This window comes from Candoia aspera, chromosome 4, assembly GCF_035149785.1.
Source record: "Candoia aspera isolate rCanAsp1 chromosome 4, rCanAsp1.hap2, whole genome shotgun sequence".
Classification (NCBI taxonomy): domain Eukaryota; kingdom Metazoa; phylum Chordata; class Lepidosauria; order Squamata; family Boidae; genus Candoia; species Candoia aspera.
Window position 1 is genome coordinate 634993 of NC_086156.1, and position 19128 is coordinate 654120.

At 50.6% G+C, this 19128-nt stretch overlaps 1 protein-coding gene across 1 annotated transcript; it reads left to right on the forward strand.

Moving 5' to 3' along the window:
- Window positions 1–2626: 2626 nt before the first annotated feature.
- LOC134496151 (NAD(P)(+)--arginine ADP-ribosyltransferase 2-like) lies at window positions 2627–13507 on the forward strand. Its single transcript, XM_063301907.1, has 4 exons — window positions 2627–2650; window positions 4276–4353; window positions 8633–9317; window positions 13340–13507. The coding sequence occupies exons 2-4, from the start codon at window positions 4285–4287 to the stop codon at window positions 13435–13437; spliced, it is 852 nt and encodes a 283-aa protein (XP_063157977.1). The 5' UTR covers window positions 2627–2650; window positions 4276–4284; the 3' UTR covers window positions 13438–13507.
- Window positions 13508–19128: the final 5621 nt, after the last annotated feature.

Here is a 19128-nt window from a genome sequence, read left to right on the forward strand (position 1 = left end):
CCAAGCGTGGAGTTGAGCAGCGGCCCAAGCTGGCCACGATACAGCAGGGAGGTGGGTGCAGCAGCAGCAACCCCACCTCTTTCCCAAGCCCACCTCAAGAATGGAGCAAGGCCAGAGAACCTCCAGGTCCGAAGAGCTGCTCGCCTCCCTTGCCTGGGATCCACGGCGCCAGGCCGCCACTTAAGACTAGGCTGAAGCTGCCATTACCTAAAGGTGGAGCAGACAGAGAGGACAAAAGCCAGGAATAATCTTGTCTAAAAGATCCCTTCAGGGAGGTAGATAAGAAGGAAGCAAGTCCTTCAGGAGACAAAGGAAAAATGTCACCTGAACCAGACAAAGGAAGCTGGGCCTGAGCACATGGAGAACCACACCCCCAATCCCATCTACAGCTACCAAATTTGTGAATCTTCAAAGCAAGGACTTCTGGGGATAAAAGGGGTCCCAAAGCCCACCCACTCCTTGAGTCATCTTTGGATCTAGACTTGGCTTCCCTCCCTCTAGCTAGTGCCTGGCAGCTTAGGTGGACTTGGGTAAGTGTGGATGAGCATGTGTGTGCACGCGTGTGCGTGTGAGAAAGAGCAAATGTACCTTGCAACCAGTAAAGTTTTGCTGTTACTTTAAATCCACTGGGTCTCCGTGTATTTCAAAGAACCTGTTGGGACTCAGTGTTCGGTTGAAAGTTATTTGTGTGTGTCCCTAATTACTTCCCGGCTGCTGACCAGGGCTGTGGGTCTTGTCTGCTCAAGCCACACCTCTCTGGAAAACCCAGGCAGAAAGCCAGGGGGGCTGACAAGATCCACGTGCCTCAACAGACTGTGAGTCTGTGAGTGACTGACCATAAGCCAAACCTGGGAGCACGTGTGTGTAACAACATCCCGCCTTTTCTGCCCAGCCAGATCCTGGTGACACATACCAAGTCAGCCCTCATCCATAATTAAGTCATGGATGGGGGAGGCCGACCTGGCATTAAGCAGCAGTTGCAGCCACCAGAAACTGGGGCACTGAAGCTCTGAAGACTGGGCAGTGGGGCAGGGCACAGGGCACTGGAATGGGTACCAAACATGGAGGCCGCCTTCCCTGCTGGTGCTCGCCCCTCTCTCCGGCCATCTCTCCCCTTGCCCATCACCATCATAATGTTATTGCTTGTCCCTCCAGGCCCCCAACTCTCTCCTTCCTTCCCCTGGGTCAAGGGGCCTGATCATATAATCCTTCAAGCAGCTGGCCAGTCCAGACATCTGGGCCTTCTGCTCAGCAGCCCTGGGTCTGGCCAGTTGGCTTAACCACCACCCGCCATACACGCCCCACACCAAGCCCACCTCCCTGAGATGCCCGGACATCGTGTGGATGGTCAGCGCAACGGGGACCAGGTCGGCCAGAGACGAGCCAACCCCTCTGCAACATTGCTGTGTCCCCTGCGGGGAAGGGAGGACCGTCTATCCTGCGTGGGGAGGAGACCACCTTCGGGCCGCCCCGCCCCCCGCCAGTTCTCCTCCGCTGCAGCCGAGTGAGCAGCCCTCCTTCCTCTTTCCTTCTCACCACGAGGATTCTCAGAAACGCTCTACAGACGTTTCGCTTGGCCTGCTCTTTCACAAGCCCTGAGAGGAAGAAAGGTTCTAATTAGGATGATAATAATGTTAATTTATAACATTTTCTCATTCTTCTCAGATTAAAAAGAAGTGTTTGCTCCTACAACGTTCCACATTTCACTTAGAAACATGCCCTTTTTGAGCAGCTGGGGCTCTTCCAGGGTGGCTTCACGAAAGCACCGCTTGTCTTTGGCATTTGCCTTCAAGAGGTGTGCTTTATTCTTCACATTTCTTTTCACAGTGAAGACCAAATTAAAAAGCAACAACAACTGTGGTTTTCTGCACATCTTCTCTCTACCTTTCTTCCTGCTTGGTTTGAAAGCACCCTTCTTCTCCAAGCACTGGCAGTCCCTTTCGGTTGCCTGCACCGTTGAGGTTGCACCTCAGGACGGTCTGCTCACCATCTTCCCTCCTCCTCTTGCCCCACAGCTTACTCTTCTGATGATGCCCTTCCTGCATGGGTGGCAGGGCCCTGAGCGGCTCCTTGGCCATTGGCAGCCACCCAACCTGGGAGGGGCCACTGAAGTCCCTTTTTAGCAGCTCCCTTGTGGGAGGTGTCCACAGCCCTGCAGAGCTGAAGGGAGTTCCTGTTGCTCCGAGGACCTTAGAAAGAGCTCCAGTTTGGCGGCACCCCATCGTAAGTTGGGTACCTGCGTGGGGTGGGTGAAATGCACAAAGATCCGAGAAGTTACATCCTCCTCTTTTTTCAAGAAGCTTGAAAACAGATGTTGCACGATGGAATGGAAGCTTAAAAGTGGTCAGGAAGTGGGGACCACCAAGGTCAGGCTTGGGGTTCACTGAGGCCTGCATGAATGCTGCTCCCCTGGGATGGGCTCCTTCAGAGGAAAGTGAGGAATGGAGGAGAAGACACGAACATGCTCTGTGCCGTCTTCTCTTCCTTTTCTTCCATCTCCCCAACCGTCGCAGAATCGCATGGACCTGTTTTACCTTTTCAGGAGCTTTTGTGAGAGTGAGCTTGGTTCAGAGGAGCTTCAGCTGGACTTCAGCTCTGCCTGTTTCCACCCTGCCCCTTTTAACTTTTCTTCTGGCTTAAAGGAAGTGAGGTGTGTGCCCATTAGACTCATCTGACTGCCTGCTGCCCTGCACCTTTATTCTGTCTCTTCCTTTCTTTAGAAGATGCTGAGGCACCTTTAATGGCTCTTGGTGGCTTTCCAAAATACGGTAATGGTGGGCAGGCAGAAGTCAAGCCCAGGTTATCTTTATCTGGGTTCGTGTTTGTGGCCATCAGAGAGAATCCCAGCTTTGCTCTCCTGGATCAGAGGCCATGACTGGTTGGAGCATGATCTGAACTAAGGCCCCAAGGTGGCAATAAGGACGGCTGGCATGGGGCTGCTTCCCTCCTCCAGCAGATGCCAAGCCACACAGCAGGACCCTCTTTGATCCATCCGGTGCAGCCTGGCCTCTTGCTGTAGGCTGCCCTGCATACCCACCTCTCCCATCTCCCCCAGTCCGGTGACCCGCAGGACCACTATACTGCGCTTCCCAGGTCTGGCCATGTCGGTTGGGAACTGGGGGGGGGGGCATGCATCCTGCATATCTAGAGGGTCTTCGCCTGAGGGAGGCTGGTGGAGTTTCTAACTGAAGCTCTACAGGAGAACCCCCCTCCGTTCTTCACCATTTCATTTGGTTCAGTTGGAAGGCGTAGTTCCGTTTGCTTGCCGATTCTCCCTTGCCCAAGTCCCTCTTGATCCTCCTGGGCAGGCCACCGTCCTCATCCCAGAGGACAAGAGGACTCGCATCACGCTTCTCGGATCAGACGCCCTCCCCGTGCGTGGCCATGTAGACGGGGGCCGGGAGGTATGACGGGAGGGGTACTCCAATACACCTGGAGGGCATCAAGCTAGGAGCGGGCATGAGGGTGGCCGGGGCCTTCGCCTCTCTTCCTCTGGGCTGGCCAGTCTTGGGCACATCCAAATGGTCAATGCGACTGGCCAAATGGTTACTCAGTCCCCTTCTTTGGTGCCAGCAAAAGTCACTTCTTCTTCTCAAAGTGTGACCAAATGTTCCACACTGTTCAGAATAATATATATTGACAGTTATTGCTGCGGGAGGATAAAGAGGAAGTTTCAGACCAAAATGAAGCAACCTGATGTTCAGATCTTGGATTAATGGGCTAACTGGCTAAATTGCCCCTATATTTCTCCAATTTCCAGTCTTGACTGCAAACAATCAAGAGTCTGGTAGCACCTTTTCCGACTGACACATTTTATTAAAAAACCATAAGTTTTTGTGAGCCATGGCTCACTTCCCAGATGCCTAGAGTGGCTTGCCCAGTGCAGGATTACAATGCCAAAAATGCTTGGCCACTTTTGGATAAATCACCTCTGGCCAGGTCCCAGTGGAGAAGTGGGGGCAGGAGGGGGAAGGAAGACGGTGCCAAAACTGGAGACCCCATGGCCGCCTTGGCCTGGAGGGCCCCCCAGGCCCTTCTGGCATCTCTTCAGCCACCCACCGCCTTCAAGGAAGGGGCTGCTGCTCACAAAAGCGCCTGCTTTTAATAGCCTTTGTGAGTCGGAACAGCTCCAGACCCCTCCTGACTGGGGGTACCGTCGACCTCTGCAGCTCTCTTCCCCCAAAGGCTGGAGGACTCAAATTTGTGGACATTTTTGCAAGGACAGGGGTGGGTTTCAGATACCACTGAGGTTTTTTCGTGGATTTCTTTCCTCAGGAAGAGACCATGAAGACGCCACCTCTCTGGATGGCTCTGCTGTTGTGTCTGATGGGACTATTCACAGGACCTTTCCAGGTACAGAGGGAGCTTCCTTCCCTTTAAATGGGGAGGGGGAGCCAAAACAGGCGGGCTGCAGAACCGCGCCCCCCAAAGCCACTTGCTGCTGTTAAGGTCTCGGTTGTGCCTGAGACGACAAGAGGAAAGGGCCATTGCGAGGCCTTCCAAACTAGGCACAGCCCGGGAAGGGGCCCCACGAGGCCACAACTTCCTTCCTTCCTTCTCCTCCCCGCGAGGCCACCTCTCCTCTCGGGCTGCGATGGCGCCTGCTCTGAGTTTATTTCGCCAAAGGGGGCTGAGTGTTTTTGGTGTCATACATTTCTAGATCTGTCCAGGAGGTCACAGGGCTTTTTCCAAAACCTCGCCTCTCACTTTGTACTTTCTTTCTTCCACCCTCTTCATGCCTGACCTGCTATTTCAGGTTGAAGGCACGGCCTCTCCTTTCCTCGTCCTCCTCCCACCCCACCCCCGCTTTTGGGTGCCTCGGGGCACATTTCCATTTTGATTTCCTTGCCCAGATCTTCCCATCACAGCAGCATCAAAGTCCGCGGTACAGAAAGGAACAAAGAGGGGCTAATCAAGATGAAAACCTCAGAGCCCCATAACCTTTTTGCCATTGGCTGATGCCCCCTGGCTTGGATATGATTGAGCATCCCCCACAGCAGACCCCGTGTTAAGGAGCCCGAAGAAATGGAGTTCAGCTTTTCTTTACCAGCAGAGGCTCTTTGGTCTCTCCAAAAAGGCACAGGGGTTCTGTTATCCCCTCATTTCATCAAACTAAGCCTAGTGCTGAAGAAAGGAGAAAAGGGAGAAGGATTCAGAGGTGTCTGCAGGGAATGGTCAAACAAGTCAAGATGGCTGCCACGACAGTGCAATTGACAGGAACAACCAAAGCAGGCCTGCTACCCAGCTGGAGGCCCCGTGAAGAAATCCACCCCCTTCCCTAGACAGCCCTTCAAGGATCGGAAGCCTGCCCTCATGCCTCCCCTTGCCCATCTCCTTTACCCAATTCTTCTAAGTGCTCTTCATAGGCTCTTGATGTACCCCAAGATAGCACTGGCTCTCTTGGCAGCCACAGCGCCCTGCTGCATCTTAATCTGTGCTCTACCAGGATGCACAAATCCTTCCCCCAAGTACCACGACCACCCGTCTTGTACCGGTGCATCTGGCTTCTCCTCTGTCGGTTAAGAACCCCCTGTTTCTCACTGCTGAAGTGCCTTTTGTTGGATAGGGCCCAATGGCTAAGCCTATCAAGACCCTTTTGAACCCCGAGCCTCTCTCCCCACCCCCAACCCCCAGCTCTGAGTTCTCTGCAAATTTGATGCGCATCTCTTCTATCCCCTCCCGGAAGTGATTGATGGAAATGTTGAAGAGCAGCGGGCTCAGGACAGAACCCCGAGTTCCCCCACTGCATCCCTCCCTCCACACAAACACTGGACCCTAGAATCCCAGGGTGGAAGGGACCTTGGAGTTCTTCTGGTCCAACCCCTTGCCCACCACGGGAATCCTCATAACATCCCCGAGAAATGGCTGTCCGGTCTTTTCTTGAAAACTTCCAGGGATGGCGCACCCATGGCTTCAGGAGGGAGGTTGTCCCACAGCTTAATAGCTCTCACAGTCAGGAAATCCCTCCTCATTTCAAGCTTGGATCTTCTGCTACAAAGCTGCCAGTGTTGGTTCTTCTCTTACCTTCAGGTGCTCTGGAGAATGAATCCCCACCCTCTTCCCTGTGGCAGCCCTTCGTGTGTTGGAAGACGGCCATCATGTCTCCCCTCCACCTTCTCTTCTTTAGGCTAAACGCACCAAGTTTCTTTGACCGGTCTTCGTAGGGTGTAGCTTCCAAGCCCCTCACCACCTTTGCTGCTCCTCTCTGCACTGTTTCCAGTTCCTTCATGGTGACCAGAACTGGACAGAGTATTCCAGGTGTGACCTGACCCGGGTAGAACAGAGCAGTCAGACCCCACCTGGAATACTGCGGTGTTATAGGTAATTATAACAGGCACAGATAGCACAGATCCATTATGGACCGTGTGTTGGGTATGGTCGTTTAACCAGCCGTGAATCCTTCTGGTAGGGGGAACCTTTGTCCCAAATGGGTTTATTTATCCCAAAGGAGGCAGTGGTCAACTTTATCAAGTGCCATACTGAAGTCCAGGTACATCCATCCATAATATTCCCTTGGTCTACTAACCTAGCCGCTTTCTCAAAAGAAGCAATAAGATATCTCTGGCATGACCTATTTTTAACAAACCCAGGCTGGCTTCTAGTGACCACCTTGTTCTTAGAAAAGAAGTGCATGCAAGCCCACCGCTTGATGATCTTTCCTGGGATTTTCCTAGATATTGGTGCCAGGCTGATTGGTCTGTGTTTCCTGGGTCCACTTTCCCCCTTTTTAAAAGACAGGAGCAAGGTGGGCTCTCCTCCCTGCGTCTGGCACTCCTCCTGTTCTTCAGACAGACTGAAGAGAGATTTAGAGAGCTGCAGAGGTTTGGCCTGGAGAGGGCAATGTAAGCCGTGCCCTGCTGGATGGGGACCCCAGCCCGGGCTGAACCTGGTCCAGCAGCATGAGGACAGGGGTCCGGTCCAGCAGGACACAGCTTCTGTTCTCAAGAGAAGACAGAGGCATATACAAGGAAGATTCAAAGCAAGATCGAAAGGAAGGTCCAAGGCACCTACAGAGACTCCTGGACTTAAGTGACGGGAGGGGAGAATCTGATGGAAGGTCGGGCAAAAGTCACCTGAAAATGGAACCAAAGGCCAGAGAGGTCAAGGACAGGTTCCCGGACAGTCAACCATCAGGCATGTGTGTTGGCAGATTGCTGGGAAAGCCTTTGGCCCAGGAGAGATCAGAAAAGTCACACACCAGGCATTTCTATAAAAATAATTTATTTACAGAAAGCAAAACATATTTAAAAGACTTGGCTCTCAGTGAGAGCAGCCTGACTTTCTACATGTCTGCACAAAAGGAAAAGAGGAATTAACAAGAAGTTCGGGCAAGTTCCTCCCCCCCAGGCGATGCAACCATTTAACACGTAAAAGGAGACAATTAAATTCAACCTCTTCACCCAGCCAAAATGATTAGTTACTATAGCAACCTTAATCTGCAGTAGGAAACATTAACACTCCCCTTTTTATACTACAGATTAAGATGCCAACCAATCTTCTTTGACAACTCTGTATGTCTTTCCATTCACATTATTTTAACATTATCTCCCCTTTGGTTTAACAGAAAGCTACCATCCTTCTCCCTGTGTTTTTCCAAACCTAGGTTATTTGTTATATTTCCAAGGCCTTTTAATGTGAAATGGCTTTTCATGCAGGCTTCAGAATCAAGCCTTTGTTTTTCTGTTGATGTGAACAGCAGCAAATCATCAACATAAATGCACAGATACATACAGCCTTGTTTGTCCTTCTTCATATATACACAGGGATCTGCTTTTCCTTTTTCAAAACCAAAATTCTGCAGTTTTTCATCGCCACCCTCAGGGAACTGGAAGAGAGGTGATCCCTGACCACCGTATTTTCACCACCCTACCCCCCCCCCCGGTTCCCTCCACCTGCAGCTTCCATAATCCCCAGCCAGAAGGTCCAGTGAGCAAAACAACATGTCCTGGGAGAGGTGGGTTTCTGACTTTGCACTTCATGGGGGAAATGGTTGCGTGCTGTAGCTTCAGTTGTTTTCGAGATGGGCGTTGGACAAAATCCAGGATATAAGGATGGAGCAGAAAGTTTCTTGGGTGCTTATATCATGTAAAATATTAAATACAATTGCAGGTAGTCCTCACTTAATGACCACAGTAGGGACCGAAAAATTGGTTGTTAAGTGGTGTGATCCTTAACTGAGTCACCATGTGACCAGACCCGATTTTATGACCATTTTTATGATAGTCGTTAAGCAAATCCAGCTCCCCAATGGATTTTTTTTGACAGAAACCAGCAAAAAAAGATTGCAAATCAGAATCACATAACCTCAGGACATGCAGCTGATCGTAAATGCGAGCCAGCTGCCAAGTGTCCAAATTGTGATCACATGACCGTGGGGGTGGTGCAATGGTTTGCAAAGGTCGTAAGTGTGAGTACAGGCCGTAAAGCTCTTTTTATGAGGCCGTTGTAACTTCGGACTATCGTTAAACAAAAGATTGTTAAGTGAGGACTACCTGTATTTTCTTATTGGTCTTCCCCCCGTGTGCCCTCTCTGGGGGCTGAAGAAGGCAACAGGGGCCAGATTGGCTGCCCCTGCCATTGGGCTCTTTCGCCGTCCTTTGTGTCCTTCCTCACCTTCCCTTTTCCTGGACAGGTGTGCTGCCTCCTAGAGGTTCCCCTCACCATGTTCGATGACTCTGTGGATGACCAGTACATTGACTGCAGCCCCACGAGGGAGGCCAGGCTGCAGAAGCAGGGATACCTGCCTTTGGAGGAGAAGTATCGGCAGACCTGGGAAAATGCCAGCCGGCACTGGGCCCAGCTTGGCCAAGCTGCCGGCAGTTTCAATCCGACCTACGGGACTGCAATTGTGGCCTATACAGTTGGCGACAACCTGTACGGCGATTTCAATGCAGCTGTACGGGAGGCTGGGAAGTCCCAATCCTCTTACCAGTCCTTCACCTTCAGCGAATTCCACTTCCTCCTAACCAAGGCTGTTCAGAGCAGGGGGACCAAGCCCAGCTGCTACGAGGTCTTCCGCGGGATAACCGGTGTCCACTTCACTGTCTCCAAAAAGTTGGTCCGCTTCGGGCAGTTCGCTTCCTCATCACTGGAGAAAAAGGTGGCCCAGGAATTCGGCGAAGACACCTTCTTCCTTATCAGAACCTGCCACGGGGTGCAAATCGATGACCTCTCGTTCCACCCACACCAGGAGGAAGTCCTCATCCCACCCTATGAGGTGTTCAGCGTAGCCAACCACAGCAAGAGCCCCAGGGGAGTCACCATCAGGCTGGAGTCTGAGGGCCGTTTCAGCAACTTCAACTGTGGAGTCAGGAGCGGTAAGGAGCCGGGGCAGCCAAGGGCTTGGGGCTCGGGGTCCCAGGGAGCCACTCTGCCGTTCCTGGGGCTGCTGCAGAGCCAGCGAAGGAGCAGGTCCCACGTCAGTTCCAGGTGGACCAAGTCTCTCTGCCTCATGCTGAGTCGGCACCCCCACATCCTGGCTGAAGGGGTGCACCTGGGGGGGCCGACCTGGCAAGGGTCAGCAGAAGAGAGGCCACCGGGGATGCTTTGCCCCGGGGGAGGCGTGGGGAGAGTGGCCCCTAGAGCTGCTTGGGCTGCCCCTGGGGGATTCTGGAGGGAGCGCCATGTCTGGCTGGGAGGACTGGCAAAATGCGTGGGCAGAAAGTATGCCAGGACTCTCTTTGGGCAAGCGCCTCTCTAGGGCAGCCGAGGGTGCCCAGTGTGATCACAGGATCTGAAGGCGATGTGAATAGCACTGGTTTCTCTGGCAGGTTTTGTCTTTGGATGTCGCTCTGTTGTTGCCTTGAGGTTCATGCAAGCAACAAGGTGGTGCATACATTCCACAATAAGCAAACCGACCTTTATTGCCGAGTAGCCGCAGCAACAGCAGCAGCCGTTCCCTCCAAACGGGGGACCGTCAAGACTCCTGGAGCTCAAGCTGGGGAGCCTCCCCGGAGGAGGCAGTGCAGTTTCCCTGCCTTGTCTTGGCCGGAGCTGGCTGTTGCCTTCCGGGATCCACTCCAAGTTGGACTCCAGGAGTGAGGCGTGGTCTGGAGAGATACCAGGGGAACAGGCTTACCCAGTTATCTGGGAGCAGTTTGACCCTGTTGGACCTGAGGGACAGGATCCTACAGACAGTAAATGCCACCACATGCCATCTAGACCCGTGTCCCTCCTGGCTAGTAAAAGCAGGCCGGGAGGTCACATGTGGTTGGGTCCATGTGATAGTTAATACATCCTTGGGAGAGGGGGTGTTCCTGGCTACCTTTAAAGAGGCGTTGGTGCACCCCCTCCTCAAAAAGCCATCACTGGACCCTACTGTTCTGGACAATTTTCATCCAGTCTCCCACCTCCTCTTTCTGGGGAAGGTGGCTGAGAAAGTGGTGGCGTTGCAGCTCCAGAGGGTCCTGGAGGAAACAGATTATCTAGACCCCTTTCAGTCAGGTTTCAGGCCCGGTTATGGGACGGAAACGGCATTGGTCGCACATATGGATGACCTCTGGTGGGAGTGGGATGGGGGCAGTGCATCCATCCTGGCTCTCCTTGACCTCTCAGCAGCTTTTGATACCATCGACCGTGGTATCCTTTTGGGGCGGCTCAGGGAGCTGGGGGTGGGTGGCGTAGTCTTACGCTGGTTCACCTCCTTCCTCCAGGGCCTCCAGTCAGTGTTGATAGGGGAGGAGAGATCGGCCCCGCGGCCCCTTCTTTGTGGGGTGCCGCAGGGATCAGTACTCTCCCCTCTCCTTTTTAACATCTACATGAAACTGCTGGGCGAGATCATCCGTCACCAGGGGGTGAGGTATCATCAGTATGCTGATGACACTCAGTTGTATATCTCCATCCCGGGTGAAGTAAGCGATGCCGTGGCCACCCTCTCCGAGTGTCTGGGGGCTGTGGGGGCCTGGATGGGGAACAACAGGCTTCAGCTGAACCCTGGTGAGACCGAGTGGCTGTGGGTTAATGGTTCTTCCGTATCTGGGACATTAACATCTCTGGTTCTGGATGGGGTTGCACTGCCCCAGACAGACCCGGTGCGTAACTTGGGGGTCCTCCTGGACTCACGGCTCCTGCTCGAAGAGCAGGTGGCAGCCGTGGCCAGGAGAGCCTTTGTGCAGCTACGTGCTGTGCGCCAGTTATGCCCCTTCCTGGACCAGGAGGCCCTTCGAACAGTCCCTCATGCCCTTGTTATCTCTCAGATAGACTATTGCAATGCACTCTACATGGGGCTACCCTTGAAAAGTATCCGGAAGCTTCAGCTGGTCCAGAATGCGGCTGCGTGAGCTGTTTTTGGCGCCCCCAGAAGGGCACATGTAACACCACTGCTGCGCGAGCTGCATTGCGTACCAGTTTGCTTCCGGTCCAATTCAAGGTGTTGGTTATCACCTTTAAAGCCCTACATGGCATGGGGCCAGGCTACCTGAGGGACCGCCCCTTCCCCACTACTTCAGCCCGTCCCACCCGATCGTGCAGAGAGGGCATGCTACGGACCCCGTCTGTAAGAGAATTCCATCTGGTGGGGTCCAGGAAGTGGGCCTTCTCCGCAGTAGCTCCTGCCCTGTGGAACATGCTGCCCCCGGAGGTGAGATTGGCCCTGGCCTTTTGGCAGAGTCTGAAGACCTGGTTCTGCTGCCTCGCTTGGGGTGGAGAGGGGAATAGAGTTACATGGGGATGGTTGTTATAGACCACTCCTCCCACACGTGGACTGTTTTAGATGTTTCATTGCTTGGATTTTTTATTCTTTATTTTTAATTTCTATTTATAGTATTTTTACTGTATTTTATTTTTTGTATTATTGTGATGGTTTTAATCACTTGTTGTAAACCGCCCAGAGGCCTCCGACGGGAGGAGATGGGCGGGGATAAATTAGATAAACAAACAAACAAACAGTCTTTCAGGGTCCCAGTCTGGCCTGCAGCCCAGGGATTTCCTCATAGTCTCCCATCCCACCAGGCCTGACTTTGCCACCTTGGTGCAGATTGGCTAAGTCAGCTGGGGCTCCTCTTTTAGGGAACGTTTAGCCCACCACTCCTTAGCTGTCGAAAGCCACCTCTAGGCAGAGATTTGGGACTGGCATAGGCCAGTGGGAAACCAAAATGCCAGAGATGGGCCCTGGCTGGGGGAGGTTGGGCTAGGCACACACCCTGCCCCTTTTCCTGGGTCCGGGAGGGCCAATGTTGGGCTTGGAGATGCCTCTTCCTGCAAGATAAAGGAAGCCTCGGTCTCCCAAGTGGCCAGCACTGAAAGGACAGAGATGCAAACATTTCTTTCTGAAGCCCATCTGGGCTGGGCTGTTGCTGCAGGCACATACCTTGGCTGGGTTTGTGCAATACATGGAATCCTCAGAGGACTAAACTGGTTGTTTGCACAGCACACCAGTCTGCCTAGAAGCTAAACCAAGGTCAATACTAACCAAGCTTAGTGCTTTGCACCATGCAGACACTGCCCAGGTTGGGAGGGTCAGGCAAACCCAGTTGTGAAAACTCAGTTTTCCAAGGTATTTCTAGAGGAAGAATGGCAGGTACCCATGTGTTTGGGGTAGAAAGCACTTTCCTTTCAATATCCCTGTGAGATGCTTGGTGACTGTGTGGAAGGTGTTGCTCATGTTCAGATTACCCTTGCGCTCTGCCCAGTCAAATGGGCCTGAAATTCTGGGAGTTGCAATCCCAGCACATACGCAGATCTCCGAACTGGGCGGAAAGGCCTCCCTCAAGCTGAACTCAGCCCCTGATGCCTCATGAAAATGTCCATGCAGTTCAAGGGTATCTGCAGGGCACGGTCAAAGAATTCAAGATGGTGACTGCAACAGTGTGACCGACGCCCCACCCACTTTTTATGTGCATTGCATCTTAAGGTTTTCACCATGCCCTGCAGATGTCCCCAGGACAGTTCCTTGAGAGCAGTCCAGAAGCAGGTTGACCTTCTCTTCTTCAGGAGTTTTTTGACTGCCCAGTCTAGCCTCCCCCGCAAGATATTCTGACTCTCTTCTGCTTAACTTTTTACAATCAGCCCAGGCCTGCTTTCCATGGCCACCTGGAAAAGCTTTAACAAACATCTCCCCAAACTGACCTCTGCTTTGAAGGTGGATGGTGCCAAAGGACAGCAAAGGACCCCCTCGTCTTGCCTGGTTTCCTGACACACACACCCCAACGTTTTCCATGCTGAAGCAAACATGCAGTCACTTAAGCTGTTGTGTTTTCCTTTCTGGGGAAGGAACTGGCTTGTACCTCCTTCTGTTTTGCTATTTGCTGATGAAAACACTCAGGTCTCAAAGGTAGCATTTTGGGACACTGGTTGCAACATTAACCTCTCCACCCCTCACCCCATTTTTTTGTCTTCACAGCTGCGGGTCAGAGCCTCTTAACTCCTGTGGGGACGCCTTTCTTTCTGTGGGGACTGCTTCTGACCTGGTGCATCCTTGGGCCTCTAGGAAGCCTCTGACAACCAGGCCATCTTGGGATAGTGCATTTGTATAGTGGGAGGAGAACAGGGTTAATGTGCAAAACAATAAGACACCTGAATGTGTTTTTGCTCCTTCAGCCTTGAACCAGCACACCCTTGGCAGGGATTGAAGGGCCATTTGCTATTCCTTTTCTTCTTTAATTATTAATGGCGTCAATCACTAGAGTCCAATTTTTTACCAGCAATTCATCTGTATCTAGTTGTTCAATTGATCACATATCAGTATCAAATACGATAGCCAAAAATCAGGAGTCTGGTAGCGCCTTTTCTGACTAGCAAATGTTATGAAAAGGCCTAAGATCTATGCGTCTGATGAAGTGAGGTTATCCCCTTTCATAACATCTGTTAGTCAGAAAAGGCGCTATCAGGCTCCTTCTGAGTTTAAACAGTGCTAGCTTCTCCTGCCCCCCTCCCCCCATCGCAGAAGAAAATTGAAAGCTTGGGTGGAGCAGCGGTGCAAAAGTCCTAGGAAGAGAGTCGAAAGCAGATAAGGTGGATGGTGCAGTGTTGAAACCAAAGGGCATCTCACCAGTGCTTTCAGGAATGTGTTGGGGATGCTGGCAAATGGAGCAGCAAGTGGGTGATCTCTAGGTTGGAGCTCCATGCCATACGTGGTGGGGTCTTCCTCTCTTCATGCAAGGCAGCTGGCTGCCCACTTCTCCTCTGTCCCTTTTTCAGTTTTGATAAAGCTCTTCTAAAAAGGGATTGTCGTGTTTGAGATGGGTGGTAGAAAAATGTGCTAAATAAATAAATAAATAAATATACATACATAAATAAATAAATAAATTGTATCAATAGAAGAGAATCTCTGTGGCTCAGAGTTAAACTGTGGAGTCCTTGGTGCTCTCTGAGCTTGGTGATTTGCTTGCATACATTTCATTATAGTCCTTGCATAAGTACCACAATTGGGACCGTAATTTCGGCTACTAAGCAAAGTGGTCATTAAGCAAATCCAACCCGATTTTACAAACTTTTTTGCAGTGGTCATTATGTGAAACATGGTGGGCATTAAGTGAGCATGTGATCATTAAGCAAATCACATGGTTCCCCATTGATTTTGCTTGTCAGAAGCCAGCCAGGAAGGTCAAAAATGGTGATCATATGACCATGGGATGCTGTGATGATCGTAAATGTGAACTGGTTGCCAACTATCAGTTGACTAAGGGGATGCTGCGATGGTCATAAGTGTGAGGACAGGTTATAAGTCTTTTTTTTCAGCACCGTTGTAAGTCCAAACCATCACTAAATGAATCATTGTTAAGCAAGGACTACCTGTACTCAGTGTTGGAGGAAAATTCTGAGAGTGCCTTGGACTGCAAGAAGATCAAACCAGTCCATCCTCCAGGAAATAAAGGCAGACTGCTCACTTGAGGGAGTGATATTAAAGGCAAAACTGAAATACTTTGGCCACATAATGAGAAGACAGGACACCCTGGAGAAGATGCTGATGCCGGGGAGAGTGGAAGGCAAAAGGAAGAGGGGCCGACCAAGGGCAAGGTGGATGGATGATATTCTAGTGGTGACGGACCCGTCCCTGGGGGAGCTGGGGGTGTTGACGACCGACAGGAAGCTCTGGTGTGGGCTGGTCCATGAAGTCACGAAGGGTCGGAAGCGACTAAACGAATAAACAACAACACCTGTACTCAACTAGGTAACATCATCAGTGCTGGTGATTATGGGGTTTGCTCCCTGTTTATATACCACAACTTATATCCCACACTCACCAGCACCGATGATGCTACCTGTTAATATGTTTTCTACTACAGATTAAGGTTACTATGGTAACTAATCATTTTGGCCAGGTGAAGAGGTTGAATTTAATTGTCCCCTTTTCGGATGTTATTTTTGCACCTGGGGGGAAGAACTTGCCTGGACTTGTTTTAGTTTCAGTTTCCCTTCTGTGTAGGCATGGAGAGAGTTAAGCAGCTCTCACTGAGAGCCTGTAAGAATGCAGAAGCTTTTAAATATGTTTGCTTTCTGTAAATAAAATTATTTTCATAGAAATGCCTGGTGTGTGACTTTTCTGATCTCTCCTGGGCCAAATGCTTTCCAAGCAATCTGCCCACACTACCTAGTCAGGTAAGGAAACATCTGCAAGCAAAGCACCAAGCTCAAAGAGCACCAAGGATTCCAAAGGATTGTATCCCTGACAAATCACTGTCTGCCCTTCCCCCCCATGTTAGTATTTCTCCTTTGCTTTCTTCCATCAGATTTCTACAGTAAAAGAAGAGATTTGAATGTAATTAGACTGAAATAAATGTAGCTCCATTACATTACTCCAGATTCTGAAACAATTTTTTTCAGCTCATTAAATGTCTCATTATTTACATGTATTTTGGATTTTGGACTTAGGAGCCAAAAAAATAAATAAAGCAATGGTTTGTACCACTTTGCTCTCTTTATTTGTCTGATCTATGGGTCAGGGGTGGGGGGGAGTGGGAGAAATTGGGCTTAGCAGGCAAGTGTTTCACACCAGTTCTTTTCCCCGTCATTATTTGGGAAAGGGGGGCTGTTTTAAGAGCCAAACAAAATAAAATGGAAAAAAAAATTCATTTTGATGAGAATGGTGGGACAGGGTATGTGTGTGAGTTTGTGTGCGTGGAATGGGTTCTGCAAATGCACACAGTCCTACATTTTCCAAACTGAGGGAGCGGAAGAAAAGACTGTTGTTAAGCAAAAGCAAACCAGAAACAACATCCGGCTATTAATTTCAACTGAATGTATGAGGCAAATATTTGTTTTCACTGTGACCTTGTTTATCTGCCATATAATAAGAGTTGGGACAGACTAAAAAAGGTCAGTTTCCTTCCTGAAAGCTGGACCAATCCAACTGAGGGATGCCAGTCAGGAAGACCTCAGAGATTATTAATGGGAAGCACTTCTGGCAGCTTCAGCCAACGGGCAACCGCAATCCAGGGGGGCCATTGCCAGATTCAGGGTCCTGCTACGTTTCTTGTAGGGTGGCTAAGAGTAAAAACCCTTCCTTGAGGAAAGTAGCAAAGTTAGATGCCTGCAGAGAAGTTCTTGGGGATAAAGCAGTAAAAAGGACAAACATTCCGCTCTCAGATGATGCAGTTCTGCAAAGATGATTTCAGATCATCTGGGTAAAGTTCAGGCCGAAGATAATGCACGTTTTGTATCTGCCAATGATACCCAAATGGGGTGTTTGAAGCGTAAGCAAAGGCTAGCTTTGCACAGCCACCGAACGTGGCTACAGTTGTGCAGATGCGACTACTGCACTAGGCCTTTCACCGGCCTGACTCAGTGAGTTTGGGGACAGCCGGACTCTGGCGTTGCCCATAAAGCTCAGGCACCTGAGTTGGCATGGAGCTGGCAAGAACCCAGCCCCTGAATTTGAGAGAGAGACACCCAATACCTTTGAAAAGTGGTTTTTTTGGCCCCTTGACAAAATGAACCACAAGTGCTTCAGGCGACCCAAAAAGGCATTTATTGAGGGAGGGTCAAGTCTTTATACAGGGTACGGAGACAAATGATTACAGATATTTGATATATGATGGGTGTATCAGAAAGCAACAAATCAAGCAATAAAAGTCATCAATGTGCAATAAAGGCTTTGTTTTGTTAGATGTGAGAAAAGACAGGTAGTCCTCACTTAACAACCACAATTGGAATTGGAACTTTGGTTGCTAAGCGAAGCGGTCATTAAGCAAATCCAACCCGATTTTTTAACCTTTTTTCCAGCGGTTGTTAAGCAAATCACCACGGGTGTTAAGCAAACCATGTGGTGGTTAAGTGAATTACGCAGTTCCCCACTGATTTTGCTTGTCAGAAGCCAGAGGGGAAGGTCGAAAATGGTGATCATGTGACTACAGGACACTGCGATGGCCGAAAATATGAGGACCGGTCACAAGCCATTTTTTCAGCACCATCATAAGTCTGAACCATCACTAAACAAATGGTTGTTAAACGAGGACTACCTGTATGGTGCATCTCCTCCTTTCCCCCCCGGGTTTGTTTCTTTCTTAACACTTGCAACTTTACTCAAGGACTTCAGAATATAGCCCTCTTGTTCGGTTTCTGAAAAGGCAGTTTCTGCACATCAAAGGAAATGGTTTGGGCTCAAAGGAAAAACACGGTTTCCTGATCTTCCAAAGGAGGTATGGGTGCCACGCTAAATGCCAACAATAAAGCCTAAAATTCTACATAACCCGGGACACACCATTTTTGATCTCACTCCCATGCAGAAGAGTGGCAGGTAGCATGGACCCAGGACCCGGGTGGTGGGACTGGAGATGGCCTCTCCGTCCCTGGAGAGCAGCGGGTTGGAGGGCGACTCCCCGGGCATGAGTGTCATGACCTCGTTGCAAGGCACAAGGAGCCTCACAACGTGATCATGATCATTAAGGAAAAGGGGAAGGAGATAATCAAACCAGGGATTAACACAAGCACCCAAAGGCACCCACACCCATGGACCCATAAGCAACTGAAAAGAGAGACGTCAGAGGAATGAAGATAAGACGCACATGGTGCCCCGGAGGACACAACCGTCGCAGGGAGACAAAGAAGACACTGGGGAAAACGCCCAAGCAGCCATCAAGGGTCCCATCAAGAGGGATCGGGGCATTGAGGGGTGGGGAAGCCCGGGGCAATATAGGAGGGTATAAAAGGTGCGCCCCCACACTACCTACCCCGTTCCCGTTTTTCGTTCTGTCAGCTATCATTCCAATAAACCAGAAATCCTTAATACCCATTAAGTGAGTCTGTGTCTTATTGTGAAGCGAGGCTGGCCCTGACAATGAGGCCGCCAGCTCCCAGGGGCAGGCAGCCTAGCCACTGCCCAGGCCCTGGGGAGCAGGAGGCAGCTTCTGCAACGGACGGGCCTTTGGCAGCTTCAGCTGAAGGATGTGATGCCCTATTAAGTATTAATCCAAATCTGAATCAGGGGCAGGGGTTGCCCTTGTCGATTTGAACTTTCTTTTTCCTGTGTGAAAGCCTCCAGTGCTTCTGCCGTCTGCCTTTTGCAGCTTTGCGCAAGTTTATTTATTTCAAGTATTTCTGCCCCACTTCTTCCTGCAGAAAACCCTAAAGAGATTTTAAAAGCACCTAAACACTTCAGAATAAAAATGGAGGGTGGGGTGGGGGGTGGGGAAATCAAGGGGAAGTCTGGAAGAAAAAACTTTTATTTTATTTATTTATTTAATTTATCAAATTTTTATCATTGCCCATCTCCCCCAGACGGGGGACCCTGGGCGGTTCACAATAAAAACAATTAAATTTTCCATAAAATCATAAATACAGCCATTAATCAATCAGAATAAAATGCAGTAAAATCCAAGCCATGGCGGATCTAATTCAAACCATAAGGGCATGAAACTGGTCCCCGCAGCACTAGGGAATCAGCCAGCCCCAAGAATGGCTCTTCCCCTCCTTATTCCAGGCAAGGTGGCAAAACGAGGTCTTCAGCTGTTTTCTGAAGTCCAGGAGGGAGGGGGCTAACCTCACTTCTGGGGGAAGGATGTTCCAAAGGGCGGGAGCTACTGCAGAGAAGGCCCACCTCCTGGACCCCGCCAGATGGAGTTATCTTGCAGACGGGGTCCGCAACATGCCCTCTCTGCACAATCAGGTGGGATGGGCTGATGTAATGGGGGTGAGATGGTCCCATAGGTAACCTGGCCCCATGCCATGCAGGGCTTTAAAGGTGATAACCAA

Coding starts and splice junctions, on each gene's coding strand:
- LOC134496151 (XM_063301907.1), top strand. CDS start 4,285: ATGAAGACGCCACCTCTCTGGATGGCTCTGCTGTTGTGTCTGATGGGA. Junction 4,354..8,632: donor TATTCACAGGACCTTTCCAG/GTACAGAGGGAG, acceptor TTTCCTGGACAG/GTGTGCTGCCTCCTAGAGGT. Junction 9,318..13,339: donor CAACTGTGGAGTCAGGAGCG/GTAAGGAGCCGG, acceptor TTGTCTTCACAG/CTGCGGGTCAGAGCCTCTTA.